The 22,305-nt window shown below is 40.6% G+C and overlaps 1 protein-coding gene across 3 annotated transcripts in view; it reads left to right on the top strand.

Moving 5' to 3' along the window:
- Positions 1 to 266: 266 nt before the first annotated feature.
- The window catches only part of LOC134226664 (LIM/homeobox protein Lhx5), a 111,797-nt gene continuing 89,758 nt past the window's right edge, over positions 267 to 22,305 (top strand). For all 3 annotated transcript variants that reach the window (XM_062707576.1, XM_062707575.1, XM_062707577.1), the window contains exons 1-2: positions 267 to 966; positions 16,222 to 16,417. In XM_062707576.1, coding sequence (XP_062563560.1) covers positions 924 to 966; positions 16,222 to 16,417 — 239 coding nt within the window. In that variant the 5' untranslated portion in view covers positions 267 to 923. The remainder of the gene's footprint in view (positions 967 to 16,221; positions 16,418 to 22,305) is intronic.

Raw genomic sequence — 22,305 nt, 5'->3', positions numbered from 1 at the left:
AACTCTACTTTGGGGTGTATGCAACTCATTCCAAAAGCTATGGTGATTGGAGGAAATCATCTAGCAGTGCCCTACAGACGGGAACCGCCCCTTTTTCGTTCTCTCTCTCACTCGTGTTTATCAAAGTTCCGCTTCTCTTTCCTATTTTTTATATACATGTCTTTTTCTCCCTCTCTCTTTATGGCGGAACGTGAGCGATACCTTAGGCGGCAGCATCATGTCGATCATGGGAAGGTTCGTCAGTCTCTATTCATGTATTGTTCGTGGCGGTTGTTGCACGCGTTGCGAGTGATGACATTATTATGATCTCTCTGTTATCGACGGTTCAGAGAAGTGTGGCCAGCGATTTGAAGTTAATTGTTCAGATTCTATAATAATAATTCATCAATATCCTCTGATAGTGCTGCCATTACGCGGTGAATAGCAGAACACATTTGTTCCCAACCCTACAACCCACCAAGGATTAAAGTGCAAGTTATCATTCACATTGAGATAAGTTTGTAGTCACTCAAGGTTCGTGGAATCCAAATTGTGAATTCATAGTGTTCATCGCCATGCATTGAGTATAGAATCAGTATATTGGGAAAATATTAACTGATTTGATTGCATACATAAGGTGTGATAAAATTGAAAGAAGAAAAATAAATACAGAAATTATTGTTCTTGTGGAAGTTATAATTATGCGGTTCAATGTCCGAAAAGGTGACTTGAGTAAGTGAAAACTTGTGGCGTAAGTGACAAATAATCTGGAATAACAAGACGTCTATTGAAAAAGCTAATTTTAATCGCACCACGTGAAAAACAAACGCCTCAAAATTTTAACGGAAAACGGAAAAGCGCCCCCTAGGGCTGTCGCCTTGGCGTCATATTTAGGGGAAGGATTCTCAGCAGTAGGTACGCGTGCTCCACCAGCAAAGGATCTAATGGCTTTTGGTTCTGTACTGCAACATAACCAACATAACATAGGTAAGAAAAGTAAATCTCATGAGGACTGTTAGACAATGTTTGAAATAAATGTTAGACAAATCTTGCGGATATCAGTAATTAGACTCTGCTATAATTTATTTGCGCTTAAAAGGATAAACATTATTGTGTCTATTATTAAATGCGATTTCTGAACCATGATACAAATTTTGCATTTGTATATCATGTGGCAAAATTTAGTAAATACTGAATTCCGGCTGATGCCGCATTTGCGTTAGGAGAAAAGTAGGCTCGATTCTCGCCATAATAAGTAGAAAACTTTTCGTAAAGCGAAAGAATCTCCTGGTCCACTGAGTGTTCTATGAATGTCCTGTTTGTTTTCTAATCCTAGGTATTAAGTATTCAGTCTGTGCGACCTCTAGTAGAACCAGGTGACTCTGTCTCAAAAAAACTCAAAGAAATATTCCCATAAACCAATTCCGGTTTTGTAGGAATAAACATCTCAACAAAGTACGGATAAGATAGATTTTATGGTGCTGTTGTTTCTCTGTAAAAATAAATCAGAAGGTTTCATACATCATACATGAATATTGTAAGATTTGATGATTTGTGTCTGGCGTAACTCCAAATATGAAAGAGGTGAACCAGTCAAGGGCTGAAAGCCACTATAATAATCTATAATAATAGAATAAAAAAAATGAAAATTGTTGGATGCGACAATTTATAACTTTAACTTAAAACCTCGAACTCGCCATCTTTGGATTGGAAATTCTACGCCTTTGCACGCAAGGCTACTGGAGACCCCTAGTTTAACGTTCATCGTCATCAAAAGGATTCTATTTGATGAAAAAAAAAACAACTTTTAAAACATAATTCAAAAAAATCAAAAACCAAGCCCAAACCTTGTTTAAATCGATTTTAGAAATAAAAATAGTAATTTTGAGCGAAAACAAAAATATTGGCTATAGAGAGGGTTCAAAATTTTCCTCAACTCTACAGTATTGAAAAATATACACCTGTACATGTACCACTTTTCCTGGCTACGAAATAACCATTGTAATATATACCAAAAATTAAAATTTGCATATCTACAGATTTAGTTAACAGAAATAAGTTTTTCGTTATTCTCTTACTAGAAATAGTAAGGGAAGCCGTGTATGTAAAAAAAACTCAAAATTGACAAAAATGGTTTATGTACCACTGTTATCTAACAACAAGTTATACATCAATACTATACGTTAGATACATAATACCATGGTTTGCTGAATTCGGTCTCAATTGATAGACGGTAAAAGAAAAGCATAATCCTCTTAAAATCATTACAAGCCACATAATCAGAGAAACAGCCCCACTGACAAGCTGTGGTGAAACGCGTTGTTCTCGCCTATTCGCTGTTGGGGACAATGGTTTTCCCATAGCTGCGAAAAACATCAACAGCATCGGCTCCCCGCATTTGAATCGTTTTTCTACGAATTTATAGTGGAGTTTATCACCCGAATCCTTTTATTATTGTATCAGCTGTGTGAAAGATGTGTCTTACGATATGTTGGATATCGTGAGTGTAATCTGAGATGAAAAGTGATAGATTTTTTTATTTCCTTCTGGCTTCAAAAAAAAAAACAAAGTATACGATGTTTCACTTTTTCTCAATCAAGAGTTTTAGGGTTTTGTCTCAATTAATAGCAAATTTTGTTTGGTCTCATTAAGAGCTAAAGTATAAGACGTTTCGAATTAAAATTCGAAAAGCTAATTAGTCTTTAGGCACTTAATTTACTCCGTTCCCGGATTCCGTTTCTCCGTTTATGGTCGTTCTTACCTGTTATGGATCCATCCAAAGTATTCTTAGATTTGTGATGATCCGTGTACAGCACTAGGCAAAAAAATAGTCAAGCATCATGATCATTAATTAGGGTAGTCTAACTAAGTTTTCATAGTTAACCGTTGTCTCCCAGGGTAAGGTAATGGTCAATCTCAATCATTCATTTACGAATACCGAATGAGACCGAAATTCGCGAGATTGGCAATATTTGGTCCGCATCTTTATATATATATATATATATATATATATATATATATATATATATATATATATATATATATATATATATATATATATATATATATATATATATATATCTACTACTAATTTGTTGTTTTTTTTTTAAATATCGGCTTGCATACATTTCTGAACGCGGTTTGTTTCACTTACGTAACTAATATTACGCTTTAACATGCTCCATTGTGGTTTCACGTCAAAAAATTTGTTCTGCCAGAGAACTTGAGCATTAAAGTGGAACGATCCAGCATCCAGTTTCATTATCATCACCGAGAATCTCACAATTTCAAATGAACTTCTTCTTCTTCTTCTATAGCTCCAAATTCCAACTTGAACTTTGCCTGCTCTACAACTTAGTTTTCTTTTCACATTTTCTTATTTATTAATTGAAAGCTTTTCCACAGACAAATGTATCTTGTGTGGCACGTCTAATGGATACACTATGTCCAGGGATTCGAGAATGTTTCTCCCCCGAAAACACCCTAGACCGGACCGAGAATCGCACTCGCCATCTCCGGAATATATTTTTTCACTAGCTGTGCTGTACTGTTTTGTATAGAAACCTTGCTAAGCTTTGTCACATAAAAAATAGCTCATTCCTTACATACGGAACTAATATTTTTGCATTGTATATTTGAATTATAAGAAAATTTGGCACCTGCTTATAGGGTGTATGTCGTTAGAGTTAAAATCAATAATTAGTTGTTGATTTTTGAGTACGTTCAAACTGTAAGCAATAAATATCTGCCATGCTACCATCAATCAGTGAAACAACGTTGATATCTCTCATCGTACAAGTTTCAAGCAGGCTACATTATTTTGGTTGTTTTTTTTTTTTTTAATTCACGTCTTCCACTGAATTGAACCACAGCTTCAGGGTATTTTTCTCCGTTGCACATCCATTCCGTAGTAGTTGCAACGACTATCAGTCAAAACGGCCAGGGAATCGAACCGATCGAACCCTGCCTCCTTCAGCATGGCTTTACTTTGCAGCCGCGCATTTGTCGCACCGTTAAAGGAAGCTCCATCCCCATCCTATTGTATACAAACTGTGATTAATCCACCAAGCGATAAAAGCGCCTTTCCTCTAAAATAGAGCAATGTTCATTTATGATATTTTAACCAGTTCATGACTAGTAAACTAGTAGAGAATCATTTGATAGCTTCCACAGCTTCCACCCAGTGATCAGAGTGTCAAAAACTCTGCTCTTTAATTTTTCACAATTCAAATGCAAATAGTAGAAGAATGTTTGAATTATTTAAATGTGATTTTTATCAGTCAAAATAATGCACTGCGGAGCCACACGGGCGCGCATACTGAAATTTCACCAAAATCGTGTGCACGCCTGTGTATTGCTTTGCATGGTCCTTCCGGTACCGGCGTGCAATATGGCATAAACAGATTGGAATGACGTTAATAAAATTAACATATCCCTCTAAATGTTCTCTAAATGAATAAAAGTGTACGTGATTCCGCTGTACTCCTCTTATAGTTTTTGTGATGTTTTTGATGAAACTGGATTACCACTTACTTCTTTTTTATACATCCTATATATTGATATTAGTGTTGGTGATTCTGGCCGAAATTTAGTTAAACTAACAGTAACGATTAAGTCTCGACAAAGTTCACCTCAGATATTTTGGTATTTTTTTCGGTTTCAGCATTATCAACATCTAAAAGTTTATTTATTTCTTAGGAGCAGGGAAAACCTCTTTGAGGTTTGAGTAGAGCACTTGGCGCTCTTTCTCAAATGGGCGTAAAACCTCCTCTTCTTTTCATATTTTTACTTAGTACTATACTATTTTGTTAAGTTAAGTTAACTTGCATTCTTTATATTCGCAAAACTTTGTAATTCAAGCTAGCTCGAAGTGTAATATTGTTTTCTATTCACAGTTTCAGTAATGTAAAGTTTTATATCCAGCGTTGTTGAAGAAATGCTGTTAAAATGTTATAGTCATTGAGACATTAGATGTCAGATGACGATTATCAATAAATAAATGCTATGAGAGAAATGCTGTTCGAAACTATGTTCAATGTCGATCGGTCATCATAATATGTCTGGATGTCTGGATAAACTGGACAAATATTTGTCATTTTGATGAACCGTGGACTATGGGCAAATACGTAGGGGCTTCGCGCATAGATTAATGAAGAAAGTGTGTAAATAAAAGATGTATTCGCATCGATTCCTGCAAAACAACTTCTGTATTCAATTCGGAACGGAAGTATCAATTCTATACTTTCGCCTCTAATTCTATCATGAACATATACGTCTAAGTTTGGAAGATGATATTAGCATTTCCATATTATTGTAAAATTTGTAGTTTGACAGCACACATAATCAGAGCCATGTACCGAAATATGTACAGTGTACTCGCATAAAGCCTGTCCACGTTAAATTTCGGACACCCATCATCTAACGCGATTTTTAAACATTTTTACCAACCACTGAGACGAACTATTTACATGACAGCTCAATCTCTTCGCTTAACCGCTGCTTTCAGCATGTTTTAGCTCTCGTCCAAATTGATGAAATGGTGAAAAATCAATTGAACATTATCTAACTGTCCGAAATTTAACGTGGACAGGCTTTATCACTCAAAATTGTTGTGTTTCAAAATTTGGTGCGATAAGATGAAACAAAACATTGGAAAGAGGTGAGCATTACACTTTATCATTTAGAACATTAAGAGTACTTTATGATGTGCTATACAATTCTAGTGGAATGTTTGTGACGTGTAAATTTTCTTTTAAAGAAGGCCTGGAGATCCATAGTGTTATATTGAGTTCTCCAATAACAGAATCACCAGCACTAATGTCGTGTGTACGATGTATAAAAGGAAAGTGGGTGGTAATCTAGTTGTAACAAAAACATCACAAACAATAATTCGAGAGGAATACAGTGTAATCGCGCACACTTCTATTTCATTTGTGTGTGTGTGTCGCATTCGACGCAGTATTCTGTCCCATTGTTTCCTATAGAAAATTGGTAAGATCGGTCTATGGGATCAGAATTTATGGCCAATACAGTTTTGCCTTTCTCGTATACAAATTTCTTTTCTTGTATAAAAACTATACGTAAAGGCTATATGTTCGCTCCGAAAACAAACTTTTTTAAAAAGGCCGGGGTGAGGTGATGCGTATGTGCATGTGCGCACCGTGTAAAAAAATCTCACTCATTTGTAGGCATTTATCCTTAACCATTTTGCCGTCGAATGCATTCGATGCATAATTGTGTCCCGTCGTTCCCTGTTGCAAATTGGCCGGATAGGACCATAGTCATTCTGATCCCATTCTGATCCCATAGGATCAGACGTTATGGCCAAAATACATTAAAAAAAACGGGTAAAAAAGTCTCAGTTTACGCGGGGAATAATCCGCGGACTAAATTTCCGAGGTGTGAGGCTACCTTTAAAAAAAAGAAGCGACGAAATTGGATTTATTTCTTTGTTTCGCGATGAGAAGAATATATGTTCAGTGAGATGGAAACTGTTCCCCTATATGGTCCCATCGAAACATTTTATATCCGGCTATGAAAATATTCTTTTCAAAATCCATTCTTATGTATGAGATTTCTCATGACCTCCCCCCCCCCTGTTGTAGTCGATCCTTAGAATTCCGTTTCAGGAAAAATTGTCTGCATAAGCCCTAGTCATTCACTTTATTTCCATCTTGCCTCCAGTATGTACAAAATATTATGTGCCAAAATGATCTCCATGGCAACGGTTTAGCGATTTTTATGTTCCATCGAAAGCAAGAAAAAGAGCTCCCGGCGATGGTAACTTGGAGGAAAATGGATCCGGTTGACGCTACCGCCCTTTCCAAATCATGCGCAATGGAACCGAGTGCGTATGTAATGTTAAATTTATATTTTGGGCCTGTTTTATGAATGGCGAATATCGATCCGATGCCTACTGTGGGGAGAAACGGTTGTAAAGTTAGCATCCTTGAAGTTTCTTCTGCGTGAATAGCGGCACCCATCTAACTTACCTGTGATCTGTGATATTACTTGTTCAACCGTGGAGCCGCTGGCAGCCCTATAAAATCGAAAGATACGACAAACAACAAATATGATTTCAGATGTATATGCTTAGCGCAAGATAAAGCGTAATACAAACTAAAGATAATTCTAACGCGTAATCATAAATTTTAGAGTATGTAGGGGAACTGTTCCATTTTACATCTTACTGAACATATATTCGTCTCATTGTTAAACAAATAAATAAACACACTAACAAAAATGAAAAAAAAAACAAATTTCTTTCCATATCTTTGTTTTTCGTAAGACGAATATCGGAGCTGTGAGATGAAACCCAGGAGCACCCTGTTATGACATACAGATTAGTAATAATCAACAGTCTGTTATAAATCATCGGAGTCTGTTATAAAACAAAAAATCAGAAATGTGTATGTGAACAGCTGTATGTTCGGTCTAAGATTATTTATTATTTATTCAGACTAAGGCCGAAGTGGCCTGTACGGTATATAAGAGTCTTCTCCATGCGGCTACGGCTATGTCGCCAACCACGCAGTCTACGGAGGGTCCGCAAGTCATCTTCCACCTGATCGATCCACCTTGCCCGCTGCATGTTCGGTCTAAGAACAAACCCTTTAAAGAAAGGGCACAGAGTCATAATTATCTATTATATACCAGGCCTTGTGTGTGTGTGTGTTTTTTTCTTCCTAAGCAATTGAGGGGGAATCTGCTTAACAGACATCCTGGGTTGTCCAGCGCCTGGTAAGGGGCCACCTCCAACAGCAAACGAGGGAGGCAGGACTGCATCCCCGACCCGCTAAACCGTTTCCATTGCCGCCAAGCCCATCGTCCCTTCGGTACAACCAGAAAGTAATGCTTCAAAGGGGGGCCAGTGCGTAACGCACCCTCGAGGTTAGCTGCGTGTCCTTGCAGCATCGAACATCGTGACTCGCTTTTTTAGAAGAACACCTTGGTTTTAACTTATGGCCTTACTACGCCCTATGTCCTCGGAAGGTGGGAAGGGTCGACTTCGCGCCTGCTTTCCTCTGCACGACTGGTATCAAGAATGATGATGCCGCGTGCACCCCAAATTGACCTCTCTGCGATAGGGCCTATTCGCCAGCACACAGAGGGGCTTGCTGACGCGGTGCCTACGCCTGCCCCAGCCTTGACGAGGACCCCTTTCCGTCCTCGGGCTCAAAACCCGCCCGGTTGACCGACGCCGCGAAAGCGACGATACCATGTTGTTCTTCACGCGGCCACTTGTTCGATAAAAGGATCGAGTCCGACCACAGGGCACCGGTATGACCCATGAAGCCGACTCCGAACCCTTGGACCACCTCTTATTTGCGCCTGAACTAGCCATTCCTCGAGTCCACGCGCCACCTTGTAGCTCCGAGACGATTTGGACGATAGCCGATAAAACGGTCAACTTCATCTTTACACATCCTCCGGAATAGGTTGTCCGGGGTAGTGTCCAGACCACATGTGGCAAGCATGTGGTCACGCATTGTGCGAAAACGCGGGCACACGAACAACACGTGTTCCGCTGTTTCCTCTAAACCTGCGCACACCGGACACTCGGGCGAGGCCGAGCAAGCCAGCTGCGTTACCTGCACTGTGATTTTGCAGCACGCTTAAACGCCGGGCACTTCGTACCCCCCATGGGGTGCTTGCTGTTCACAGCTTTGCTGGAACAAATCAAACAATTGGGAGGGTTCGTGCAGCATTGTGCCTTATGTCCCTCCAATCCGCAGCGTCGGCAGAGATTGCTTCTGTCAGGGCCTTTGCAGTCCCCCGGTTCCAGGCACTTAAAGCAATCTTCGGGATGCTCGTATATGCCCACAGGCCACACCGACCATCCCACCTTGACGCTCCCTAACTTGACTACCTTGGAGGCGTCCGCTGCAGAGAGCCGAACCAATGCTACCTGCGTCCCTGTCGGACCTTTCCGTAGCCGAACGGCTGCGGTGGGCGACTTCGGTGAACTCGTTCAGGTCTTTAACCCTTAGATTCACCTCCGTCGTGAGTGCTCTCACCTTGGCCGTCTCGCCTAGGACTTCCTCCGCCAACTTCTTGTAGGCGGCGCCCTTTTACGAGACGCCCCGCTTCAGCTCGAGGATCATCTCGCCCATCCGGGTACGTCTTATTCGACGTATGTCGGCGCCGAGTTCACCGAGCTTGACGTCACTCCTCATCGCCTTCAAGACGTCCGAGTACTTAGCCTCGTCCGCTTTGAACATATAGAAGCATTTACAAAAAAAAATCTTCTCAGAAAAGCAAAAACGTGAAAATTGAAAGGGATTTCAAAAAAATTTTCAGTGGAAGCTAGATAGCAAATGTGAGCATGTTTTAAGACACTAATAGACCACTTATATGCATGTATGTGTGCGTATGTGTGCAAATTCTGAAATTTACTACCATATAAATCTCACTCATTTTTAAGGTATTAAACTAGTTTAGTTTTACCAAATTGGGCATCCATAAGCTGAGTAGTTTTATCTCGTTTTAAATACTGGAGTCTGTAAAAAAATTTCCTTATAACTAGGGAAGGGTCAAAATCTCACTGTAGGTGGATTAATCTGGGTTTTTACATTCAAATTCATAATTTTAATTAGTAGAGGGGACAATACTAAAAGCACGTATTGCCAAATTTCAGCACACGATTTTTATCAGAAGCGGCATTGCCTAACGGCTTTTACAAGTGATATATAGTGAATAATGCACTGCAACCTAGGGTCTCCAGTAGCCTTGCGAGCAAAGGCGTAGGATTGCCAATCTGGGTTCGATTCTCGGTCCGGTCTGGGATGTTTTAGGGTGAGGAACATTCTCGACTCCCTGGGCATAGTGTATCCATTAGAGCAGAGCTTCCCAAACCTTTGAGTATGCGACCCACCTAGCAAAATTCTATATGTCTCGCGACCCACCTATGAAAAAAAGCATTTTACCAAGTGGTATTAAGCATAAATTGAATCAGAATGGCATCTGTTTCGGCTTCTTCCACATAAAAAATATTCACGTTACCTTACATGTACAAATGCAAAAAATGACGAACATGATATTGGTTGTCAAAATGTTAGCGTTTTTATTTTACTTCATTAAGGGGACAGCTTTTAGGCATAAATGTTTAAATAAAATAGCGTGATGATGGATATTAAAAATAAAATGCGGTTTGAACATGAAATAATGTTCCTGAAAAAAATGATCAAAAGGTTCGGCATTCGAGCTGCAATTAATATTTGTTCTGCGCGACCCACCAACAATCCGACCCCCCTGGGGGTCGGGACCCACAGTTTGGGAAACCATGCATTAGAGTGTTTCAAATTTCGACTTTTTTTCCCCCCACCCCCGATGCTTAAACGATTGCATTTTAATAATCCTCCTAAATTTTCAGCAAATTTGGATGTAATTTGATTGTGCACAAGTCATTTAAAGTTTGTATGGAAATTACTTTGAAAACTGACCCTTATGTGAAAGACCGTTCCGTGAAATGGCCCATGAGCTATTTAAATATAATCAACACACTACTACTAATACTTGTCAAGGGTTCGTACACATATTACGTAAGCAATTTTTCTGGGTTTTTCATCAAAATTTGAATCACTTTAGTATCCATTGTACTTGCCACACAAGATACATACTCATACAATGACGGGCATAGAAAAGCTTTCAATTAATAACTGAGGAAATGCTAATAGAATACTAAGTTGAAAAGTAGGTCAAGTTCCAGTTGGAATGTAGAGCCATTGAAGAAGGAGAAGAAGAATGCACAAACCTTTCAAGGGCTGACAAAGCATCCACCACCAAGGCTAAGATTAGGAAAATCTTCCGAACATAAAGTCCATTTCGCTCAAAACTTTTGGCTGTTTAGGTGTGTGTGTCGAGTGTTATTACAATCTAACCCCTACTGTCTGGCAGTATAATTATGGATAGAATATTCGTGCAACCATTTTATTCATATAATTGCAATAATCTTGAATCCGGAAGCTAGAAGGTTATAGGTCTATTGTAACTTCTATAGCCCATTACAAGAACGCAAGCATTCCTAAGCTATAGACAGGACCTGATTTAGGAGGGGGGGGGGGCGTGGCCCCCGGGCCCCCACAAATCTTATGTACCAAAACCATGTACATTTTGGGGGCCCCAGAAGCGGTCGCCCCGGGACCCCCTTCCGGCTAAATCCGGCCCTGGCTATAGAGGTGTACAATAAGCCCCGCGTGATTACACCCACATATCAAAAGGATAGCTGAAGTGCATTCCCACTTCCTGTTTAAAAATTGGATTCTTTTGATCCTGGCGCGTATTTAGTAAATCAATTTATATATAGAAATGCATTTATGATTTTCTTATAATTTTTCCAACATTATCTTTACCTTAACATGGTTTCCGAACATTTTTTTTTCGAATAAAAAAATTCTTCTAAAAATCTTGTCTCTAGGGGGTAATGTCCAAAATCATCCCCGTGGCTACGCCACTGCTTCTTGCCGTAAGGAGTAAAAATTTCCAATATATTAATTCCGCTTGATAACTAATAACAAATTCTGCATCTCCTCTTCACGATACATACATTAAACACTCAAATGTACGATGTTATTAGTTGAAATTAACATTTCAATGTCTGACTGAATTTGCCCTATATAGTATGATAGGAAATTGCTTCCCTATAGTCGACACTTCATTTGATTTGGCTGTTTCGTTTCGGGACGTTCTTCTTCCCTATTATGGACCCCCTAAAATATTCCTATAATGGACATTCTCGTGTTTATTTTTTACAAAATTGTAAAACATCATCTTATTTAACTTTCAATAGCATTTCCAATGCATGTAATCAATTCATAGGACTGTAAGGTAGGTTCTCCCGATGGAATTTCATAGCAAAATGTTAACATGTTAACAATACCTAGAGGGTCCACTATTGGTTGGGTGTCCACTATTGTTCATTCTACCCTATGTCCCTTGTGATTGTGTATGAAACATTTCAATAATCAGATACGGAGCTGCTTACGCTGTTAGTTGAATACCATTGCCATCAAGTTATGCTTTATCATAATTATCATAAATGGCGTAAATAACGTTTGAGCCGTATACCCTACATAAGCCGAGAATAATTCATAAATTTTAATCAAATCAAATCACTTACAATGTTACATTCCTCATATTTCTCTAACCTATGAATGTTGTATGTAACTCCAGGTTACTCACATCACAGGGGAAAAAATCTCATGCGTTTCTTATGCCGCCCATTACATCACCATGGAAGAAATTCAATACCTTTGTGCGAAACCAGCTGCAAATTAGGTTAGAATAAAAAAAGTAGGGTAGAACGCTTGTGGTTCAACTATTAATGGAAACCGGAGAGTTAATCCGCAAAACAAAACAGACACCTATCAAAACATATCCTGCTACTTCGAATCGATACTGGTTGTCATCGATGGGCAGGGATTAAACACTCCGTTTGTCAGCCGCTGTGTTGAAAGCGATATGTTAGTTTTTCTTACAAAGGGAAATATACGTTATAGAGTCGTGCACAGTGGGAAACAATCAAGCAAATCGGGACATTAATATTTATTACCAGATATCTCGTCTCCAACTTTGTTTTTTTTTACTTTTACCTGAATTATCTTTCCTATTAGCACTTATTTATAAAATAGATTTTTTAATTAGGTTTTACGAGATATATATCATATTAGTGCGAAACTACATGTGAATTATGTTCAGGGTAAATAAAGTATGCATCTAATTTTACTATATTAAGCTATATATGTAGCTCGTAGTCTGAATCCCTATCACTTTTCCATCAACCAATTTACATTCAAAAACTATTTAAAAAAAACTTTGAAACTTTGATTTACTCTTATGTTTTATTCGAATGAAGGTGCAATAACATTCTAACTGAAATGCAAAATTAAAAATTAGTTAGACTGAAATTTCTGTTGATTTGTTTGATTGTTTCTCTGTCAATCTGTGAATGTCTGTATTATACAGCAATTTAATTATTTTTATTTATTCATACAAACCAGAAACTCAACAATTGTTAAGGTGATTATACAATCAGTTCCGTGGTGAATGTTAAATTCACCACATGTTTTTTTCTGTTCCCATCTTGAATAGGTTAAACACGACATAATATTTCTCATACAGCGCTGAAACTGAAGTCGATTGTATAGCATTAGAAAGCAAATGATTTTACGATTGTATCACCACTATGTGCGTTATGGTTCTCTCAATCCGTGCTCTTGAAAAAAGCACATGGCGATTTGTGGCTTTGTTGTATGACCACCTTAAATTGTGAATGTTATTGGAAACCTTAAACCTAACTATAGAAACATAGAACATAGATTATACGGAGTGAAGGGAATGATGAAATTGCTGTCACCTCTTGTTGAGACTCGGTTACAGTCGTTGAATTTTCGAGCAGATGAATGTGACGGAGAATGACGGAGTATGAACAGACAGCAATACAAATAATTTATATTGTTATGTTTAATTTATAATTGATATCTTATAATTTGTATATTTTAGATCTATTTAAGGATTTTATCCAGGTATGTTTATGTAAATAAGGTAAAGAAATGGGGTTTTATGTCTGTTTGAGGTAACTTACAGTTAGCCACCTAAAGCCGGCTTTGCCTCCCATCAAACTTTATTAGGACGTTAAGTCTTAAGTCAGATAAATAAAACAAATAATAAACTTCTGGTTTGATATAACTGAGTTGTAAAATATACGCGGGGCTCTAGGGTGCTGTATGGAAATGACTGGTTGTTCTCAAATTTATATCAAAGAATGTCGAGCCCAGTTGACTTGGTAGATTATTTAATACAAATTCCACAATAGTTTGGGCCACCTATAATGTCTGATTTTTGTATACCTGAGTAGAAAATCATACGCGTGAAGCATTCTGGGCCCATATTGTATAATAATATTTTTATCAGTTCGGTAGACGAAAAAAATACTGAACGTTCGGTAGTTTTATTTTGTGATGATCTGTCAAAATCGAAAATCAAAATTACCGAACGCACGGCACCTTTTCCGTTTTAAATGAAAATATTAATGCCTCATGCTTTCAGTAGTAATAAAATAAAATATGAGAATATATAGAATATAGAATATAGAATATACCTCAAAGCAGCTTTACACCTCGGGAAAATTTTCCGCCGGAATTTGGTCCCCGTGTATTTTAAAGGGGGCCGGGATTTTTATTTTCCGTGCCCAAATTCCGAAAACATCGCATATGCAAAAATACATGGGGAAAAAATCCGCGGACCAAATTCCCGAGGTGTGAGGCTACCTTTAAGGCTGCCTTACACCTCGGGAAAATTTACCTCCGGATTTTGGTCCCCGTGCATTTTAAATGAGGCCGGGATTTTGAATTTCCGTGCCCAAATCCCGAAAACATCGCATATGCAAAAATGCATGGGAAAAAAAAATCCGCGGACCAAATTCCCGAGGTGTAAGGTGGCCAAATTCCCGAGTTGTGAGGCTATCTTTACACCTCGGGAAAATTTTCCGCCGGTTTTGGTTCCCGTGTATTTTAAATGGAAAGTAGCCTCACACCTCGGGAATTTGGATCGCGGATTTTTCCCCATGTATTTTTGCATATGCGATGTTTTCGGGGTTTGGGCACGGAAAATCAAAATCCCGGCCCCATTTAAAACGCACGGGGACCAAAATCCGGCGGAAAATTTTCCCGAGGTGTAAGGTAGCATTAACCGTGTGTTTTGTCGTTTCATTGCGGAATGTGTCATCTTTTTAGGCTTGAAAAAAACTTTTGTCAATCCTCCATCATCAATATTAATCTACGCATCAAATGATTCAGAAGATACCGCATCGAACTAAAGTAAAAGACACAGAAAGCTGAAGAAAAGTGATGGCGTTATAAAAAAAAAAATTGTTCAAGAACTAAACATACCTGTTATTATTTGCCTCTTAACATATTAACAAGTTTTTTTTAGAAATCCTACTGAAACTGTTGGAAAATTCGAAACAACAAAGTGCCAAACAAAAATGGCTTCGACAGTTTATCGCTTTACCGTAGTTTTGTAATACATAACTTGTTTTGCTGTTTGTTTGGTAATTATTTTACAATGTAAGGCGATAATAAGATTTTACAGAACAAACTGTAATTTTAACTACCGAGCTCACTCAAATCATTTTGGAATTACAATTCGTTCGGTACAATTTTACTGATATTCGGTAAAATTAATCTTGTTAACCAAACTTACTGTAATTTGATTAGTTTACCGTAGTTCTTCGTCAAAAAAAAAACCGAACAGCGAAATCTATTTTAAGTGTGTATATTCACTTATAAATTAAACAAGAGTATGAGCAGGATGATCGTACAATTCGTAACTAGTAGCTACTCCATAATATATCCGAAATTTGCACATTGAGATAGATCAATCACAAGCTCCTTTCACTTGTCTTTTTGTAAAATTTCGCAAGTTCTATTGAATCATGGAGTAGCTTCTTCTTCTTCTTCTAATTGGTATTACATCCCTACACTGGGACAGAGCCGCCTCGCAGCTTAGTATTCATTAAGCGCTTCCACAGTTATTAACTGCGAGGTTTCTAAGCCAGGTTACCATTTTGCATTCGTATATCATGAGGCTAACACGATGATACTTTTATGCCCAGGGAAGCCGAGATAATTCCCAATCCGAAAATTGCCTAGACCGGCACCGGGAATCGAACCCAGCCACCCTCAGCATGGTCTTGCTTTGTAGCCGCGCGTCTTACCGCACGGCTAAGGAGGGCCCCACAGAGACTCATGGTGTCACATACTAATTGACTAAAAAAAGTCAACATTGCATTTCCGATGCACGTAATCGCGTCTTCAGAATGTAAGTTTCTCCCGAAGTAATTTAATAGAAAACAGTGTATGTTATGATGTATTAACGTAAATATTGTTGAGTGATCAACTTAGGTCATCAAACTCCTGAATGGAAAACTGTTGACCTGTTCAAAAGTTCTGATTAAATTTTGAACCCGTCTCGAAATTGCGAAATGAAAAAAATACATGTTTATTGAAAGAATCGTCTAGTATGTATTGCAAAAATCGGAGGAATTAGTATATTACATATCATGCATATATTGTTTTCATACGGAATTGGTGTATAAATATATGTTAAACATTTGTTCAGTCCTTCTACAGTAGCAAGTTGAAAATGATGTAATGATTGATATTTTAGTTTCCAAGCTTGTCAAAAAGTTTAATTTATCTTGTTTGTTTCCTCTCTTGTTGCGTTCGTGATTGATAATTACAGGTCGAGGTGAGCCGCCATCCGGGGTCGGCGACCCATGTGCCGGATGTAATAAGCCAATCCTAGACAAATTCCTTCTGAATGTACTGGAAAGAGGCTGGCATGCGTCGTGCGTGCGCTGTTGCGAGTGTCATCAGCCTCTTTCAGACAAATGCTTCAGTCGGGAGTCGAAGCTCTATTGCAGGAACGACTTTTTTAGGTAAGTAACCTACATTTCCTTTCTATAGTTTTAAGGCCCGGGAACACGGGAGAGATGAGACAGCCCATTCAGAAGCTCATTTGCCGAAAGCAAAGATTTACATACAATATATACATATATATTTATCCAGAAGTAGTGGCTTGAAAAAATGGCCTTAAAGATTATAATTATCGGTATTCGAGATCACGCATTCATCTTCTTGTGTTGTGGCTATAGAGTGCCTCAAACCATAAAAGTGTGCTTGTGTAAGAATTCAGAACTTCCTTTGCTTCAACCAGAGTTGGTGAGATAAAAATGGTAAGATTGATCCTATACGGTAATTTATTCCCTCTATATTGAGCTGCGCTCGCCTTCTTTCATTCAAAAAGTGGCTATATGACGAAGAGAAAAATCACTCCAGACAAAAAAGGTGTGTTCGCAATGTTGAATGATATTGCTTAAGATGAGTAGATTTCCCATACGACGAGGGCTTAATTTTGTGCATCGTCTAAACGGTTGAAAATTTGGTTTCTCATTTCTGAAATTTGTTGTGGGTTGGAACCTGCTTAATGGCAAAATATGAAATTTATTCGAGATAATCAATAATACTTCCGATCCAGTTTGTGGTAGCATATCATGATTATGAATGGAGAACGTTTTGTGCCATTCTTGTATACTCAAGTGTACACACCAAAACGAAGTCTCGTTTGATGGAACAAGTTACATAAACTACACAGCAAAAAGTAATGAAAATTCAACTAAATGTTAAAATTCCTTTGTTTCCAACATAGGGATGAATATTCGATATTCAAATCAAAAGGATTTAATTTCACAAACTAGCGCAGATATAAAATAACAGTAAATTCAATTGAATCATTTTTGTGATTTTTTTCAGCAGTGAGCACGCATGTTAGCAAAAAGAAGCGACAAGAATGGTGCTGTATTTCTCTGCTTTGAAATGAGATGAATATATGTTCTATGAGATGGAAAATGGAACAGTTCCCCTATGTAGTTTCGCAAACAAACGAAAATTGTTTTTCATATACATTTTTGGACGAGGACTCAGCTTATATTAAAATCTCATTTTGGCTAAAAATGTCACATTAGTATGCAGTTTCTCAAACAAACGGTTCAATTGCATTTTGCGTTTTATATGGGCATGTGGACATGGCACGGCAAATGCTGGGTAAAGCGTACCATTGGTACTTCGCGTACCTGAAGGAATAAAATAGACCCCATCTCGCGGTACTTAGCCTCTTACCCAGCAACTCCTATCCCTACCTCCCCGCGGTGCTGGCCGGGATACGAGCAACCTTAGGAAAGATCGGGTAACCAACCCCGGTGGGAACTATGGTCGTATGCTGACAGGGAAGGGGGTTTGCTCCTTCCGGAGGTGCAAATCTTATTGAGCGTCTGTTCTCCATGTCAGGATCGGCTCACAACAGCGTCTGTTCTCCATGTTAGGGGCGGCTGACCATCGTCCGATTGCCAGCGATGGATTCTAAGTGAAACTGTGCACCATGGTCCACCGGAAATAAGGAGGAAATTAAGGGGGGTTGGTGTCAGGCCCTGCAAGCCAGCCTTTAAAAAATCATAAGCAACGAATAATCAACAAGAGAGTACGGACCGGAACCATCGGCGAAGACCACTGCGACGAAAAGGGACTAGCGATTGGAAACTCGGTTCGTGGAACTGCAAATCTCTCAACTTCATCGGGAGCACACGCATACTCGCCGATGTGCTCAAGGACCGTGGATTCGGCATCGTAGCGCTGCAGGAGGTTTGTTGGAGGGGATCAATGGTGCGAACGTTTAGAGGTAATCATACCATCTACCAGAGCTGCGGCAACACACACGAGCTGGGAACAGCTTTCATAGTGATGGGCGACATGCAAAGGCGCGTGATCGGGTGGTGGCCGATCAATGAAAGAATGTGCAGGTTGAGGATCAAAGGTCGGTTCTTCAACTTCAGCATAATCAACGTCCATAGCCCACACTCCGGAAGCACTGATGATGATGAGGACGCATTCTACGCGCAGCTGGAACGTGAGTACGACAGCTGCCCAAGCCACGACGTCAAAATCATCATAGGAGATTTGAACGCTCAGGTTGGCCAAGAGGAGGAGTTTAGACCGACTATTGGAAAGTTCAGCGCTCACCGGCTGACGAACGAAAACGGCCTACGACTAATTGATTTCGCCGCCTCCAAGAATATGGCCATTCGCAGCACCTACTTCCAACACAGCCTCCCGTATCGGTACACCTGGAGATCACCACTGCAGACAGAATCACAAATCGACCACGTTCTGATTGATGGACGGCACTTCTCTGACATTATCGACGTCAGGACATATCGTGGCGCTAACATCGACTCTGACCACTATCTGGTGATGGTTAAACTGCGCCCAAAACTATCCGTCATCAACAATGTTCGGTACCGACGACCGCCGCGGTACGACCTAGAGCGACTGAAGCAACCTGATGTCGCCACTGCATACGCGCAGCATCTCGAGGCAGCGTTGCCGGAAGAGGGTGAGCTCGATGGGGCCCCTCTTGAGGACTGCTGGAATACAGTCAAAGCAGCCATTAACGACGCAGCGGAGAACAACGTCGGATATATGGGTCGAAGTCGACGGAACGATTGGTTCGACGAAGAGTGCAGACAGATTCTGGAGGAGAAGGACGCAGCGCGGGCGGTCGCGCTGCAGCAAGGTACCCGGCAGAACGTGGAACGTTATAGACGGAAGCGGAGACAGCAGACCCGCCTTTTTCAGGAGAAGAAACGCCGCCTGGAAGAAGCGGAGTGCGAGGAGATGGAACAGCTGTGCCGTTCTCAAGAAACACGCAAGTTCTATCAGAAGCTCAACGCATCCCGCAAAGGCTTCGTGCCGCGAGCCGAAATGTGCCGGGATAAGGATGGGAGCATCTTGACGGACGAACGTGTGGTGATCGAAAGGTGGACGCAGCACTACGAGGAACATCTGAATGGCGCTGAGAGTACAGGCAGTGGAAGTCAAGGCAGCGGAGGAGATGACTACGTCAGTTCAGCGGACGATGGAAGCCAACCAGCCCCCACCTTGAGGGAAGTTAAGGATGCCATTCAACAGCTAAAGACCAATAAAGCAGCTGGTAAGGATGGCATCGGAGCTGAGCTCATCAAGATGGGCCCGGAAAAGCTGGCCACTTGCCTGCACAAACTGATAGTCAGAATCTGGGAAACCGAACAGCTACCGGAGGAGTGGAAGGAAGGGGTTATATGCCCCATCTACAAGAAAGGCGACAAACTGGAGTGTGAGAACTTTCGAGCGATCACCATCCTTAATGCCGCCTACAAAGTGATATCCCAGATCATCTTCCGTCGTCTGTCACCATTAGTGAACGAGTTCGTGGGAAGTTATCAAGCCGGCTTCGTTGACGGCCGCTCGACAACGGACCAGATCTTTACTGTACGGCAAATCCTTCAAAAATGCCGTGAATACCAGGTCCCAACGCACCATCTGTTCGTTGATTTCAAGGCGGCATACGACAGTATAAACCGCGTAGAGCTATGGAAAATTATGGACGAGAACAGCTTCCCTGGGAAGCTTACCAGACTGATCAAAGCAACGGTGGATGGTGTGCAAAACTGTGTGAAGATTTCGGGCGAACACTCCAGTTCGTTCGAATCGCGCCGGGGCTAAGACAAGGTGATGGACTTTCGTGCCTGTTGTTCAACATTGCGCTAGAAGGTGTCATGCGGAGAGCCGGGTGTAACAGCCGGGGTACGATTTTCAACAGATCCAGTCAATTTATTTGCTTCGCGGATGACATGGACATTGTCGGCCGAACATTTGCAAAGGTGGCAGAACTGTACACCCGCCTGAAACGTGAAGCAACAAAAGTTGGACTGGTGGTGAATGCGTCAAAGACAAAGTACATGCTTGTGGGCGGAACCGAGCGCGACAGGGCCCGCCTGGGAAGCAGTGTTACGATAGACGGGGATACCTTCGAGGTGGTCGAGGAATTCGTCTACCTCGGATCCTTGCTAACGGCTGACAACAACGTTAGTCGTGAAATACGAAGGCGTATCATCTGTGGAAGTCGGGCCTACTACGGGCTCCAGAAGAAACTGCGGTCGAAAAAGATTCGCCACCGCACCAAATGTGTCATGTACAAGACGCTTATAAGACCGGTTGTCCTCTACGGTCATGAAACATGGACAATGCTCGAGGAGGACTTGCAAGCACTCGGAGTATTCGAGAGACGGGTGCTTAGGACCATCTTTGGCGGTGTGCAAGAAGACGGTGTGTGGCGGCGAAGAATGAACCATGAGCTCGCCCAACTCTACGGCGAACCCAGTATCCAGAAGGTAGCTAAAGCCGGAAGGGTACGATGGGCAGGACACGTTGCAAGAATGCCGGACAGCAACCCTGCAAAGATGGCGTTCGCTTCCGATCCGGCAGGTACGAGACGGCGTGGAGCGCAGCGAGCGAGATGGGCAGACCAGGTGCAGAACGACCTGGCGAGCGTGGGGCGTATCCGAGGATGGAGAGATGCGGCCTCGAACCGTGTATTGTGGCGTCAAATTGTTGATTCAGTGTTATCTGTTTAGATGTTAACTAAATAAATGAATGAATGGGCATGAAAATAAATTTTAAATGCAAAATATTTTTATCTGTGTAATTGACAATAAATTGGCTTGTTATTAGCTCTTATTCAGTGTCTTGATAACAAATTATTCACTTGTCATAAGACGAGTTTGTACTATTCCATTTAATTCTACTACTTTATTGAACCTTTAACAGATTCGTTTTTCGAACTCAACAGTAAAGTCGTCTTCAGTGTCTCGTACTAGACTCGACTTGAAAGTGGTTTACCATAATAATCAAAAGGCAATAACAATACTTCCACCTTTGAGGGGCAGACCAACAATCATTTGTTTACTTTGCTCGATATGTAGATGGTTTGACAGTTGAATAGGTAGGTTTGGCTTTACTTTTTGCGCAAATCTATATAATACACTCAGGTTCCAACGGTTCCAACAATGCTGACACGAACGAAAAAGGTGATCACCCGTCGGCTGCTGTATGCGATTCCGCGATAGCTGCGAAATCATATCCCTTAAACACTAGAGGGACCATGCGATGCATAAGATTCTGCTGCGATACGGATGCCATCAAACTCCACCACTGCCGTAATCTGAAAAAGTGACGTATACGCCATTTTCCAAAAATGGTGTTAACGAGTACTACTCATCGAGCTCTTTAACAGAAAAATGGAAAACATGCATGTTGTAAAATGGCTGTTTCGTCACTTTTCCAGATTACGGCAGACCACCTGGACAAGGTACTGGTCGGAGCGGCAGCAGGAGTACTCGATGAGAAGATGATACATGAAGGCAACTACGCATAGGCATGGGCAGTCTTTACAGAATGCTACAAGAACCAAACTGTAATTGTGGATACACACTATCCAAAGCCTTCTATCCCTAAGGAGAATGACCTCCGTATCCCACAGAGAACTGCGTTTCCTGCTCGATGAATGCTTCAACCACATCGAGAGCCTCGAGTAATTGAACCAGTATTAGGGTGGCTCAAATTAGTATGGAAAAAAACTTTTTCCAAGTTTTTAGATGGGCCGCCCCGTTATTCGGTTCTATTTGATGTCCTGATGCTCTGGACAAAATTTCAATCAAATCGGTCATCGTTTAGGCGGTTTTAAATCATGCGTGAAATGCTTTCAATCGAATCCAACAGGTGTTTCTCAGCTTATGGGCGATCTCCCAAAACAACGAGTGACTGGTGTGGGTTTCGTATTCGATTCGACAACCGATGCATTTCTCACCGCATTTCTCGTAAGCCGTAGGGGAGTTGCTTAGCAAATTCCGTCTGATAATGCGACAAATTTCTGTGGTTCTAATAACGAGCTTCA

This window comes from Armigeres subalbatus, chromosome 3 (genome assembly GCF_024139115.2).
Source record: "Armigeres subalbatus isolate Guangzhou_Male chromosome 3, GZ_Asu_2, whole genome shotgun sequence".
Classification (NCBI taxonomy): Eukaryota; Metazoa; Arthropoda; class Insecta; order Diptera; family Culicidae; genus Armigeres; species Armigeres subalbatus.
This window is presented reverse-complemented; position numbering and strand designations above follow the sequence as displayed.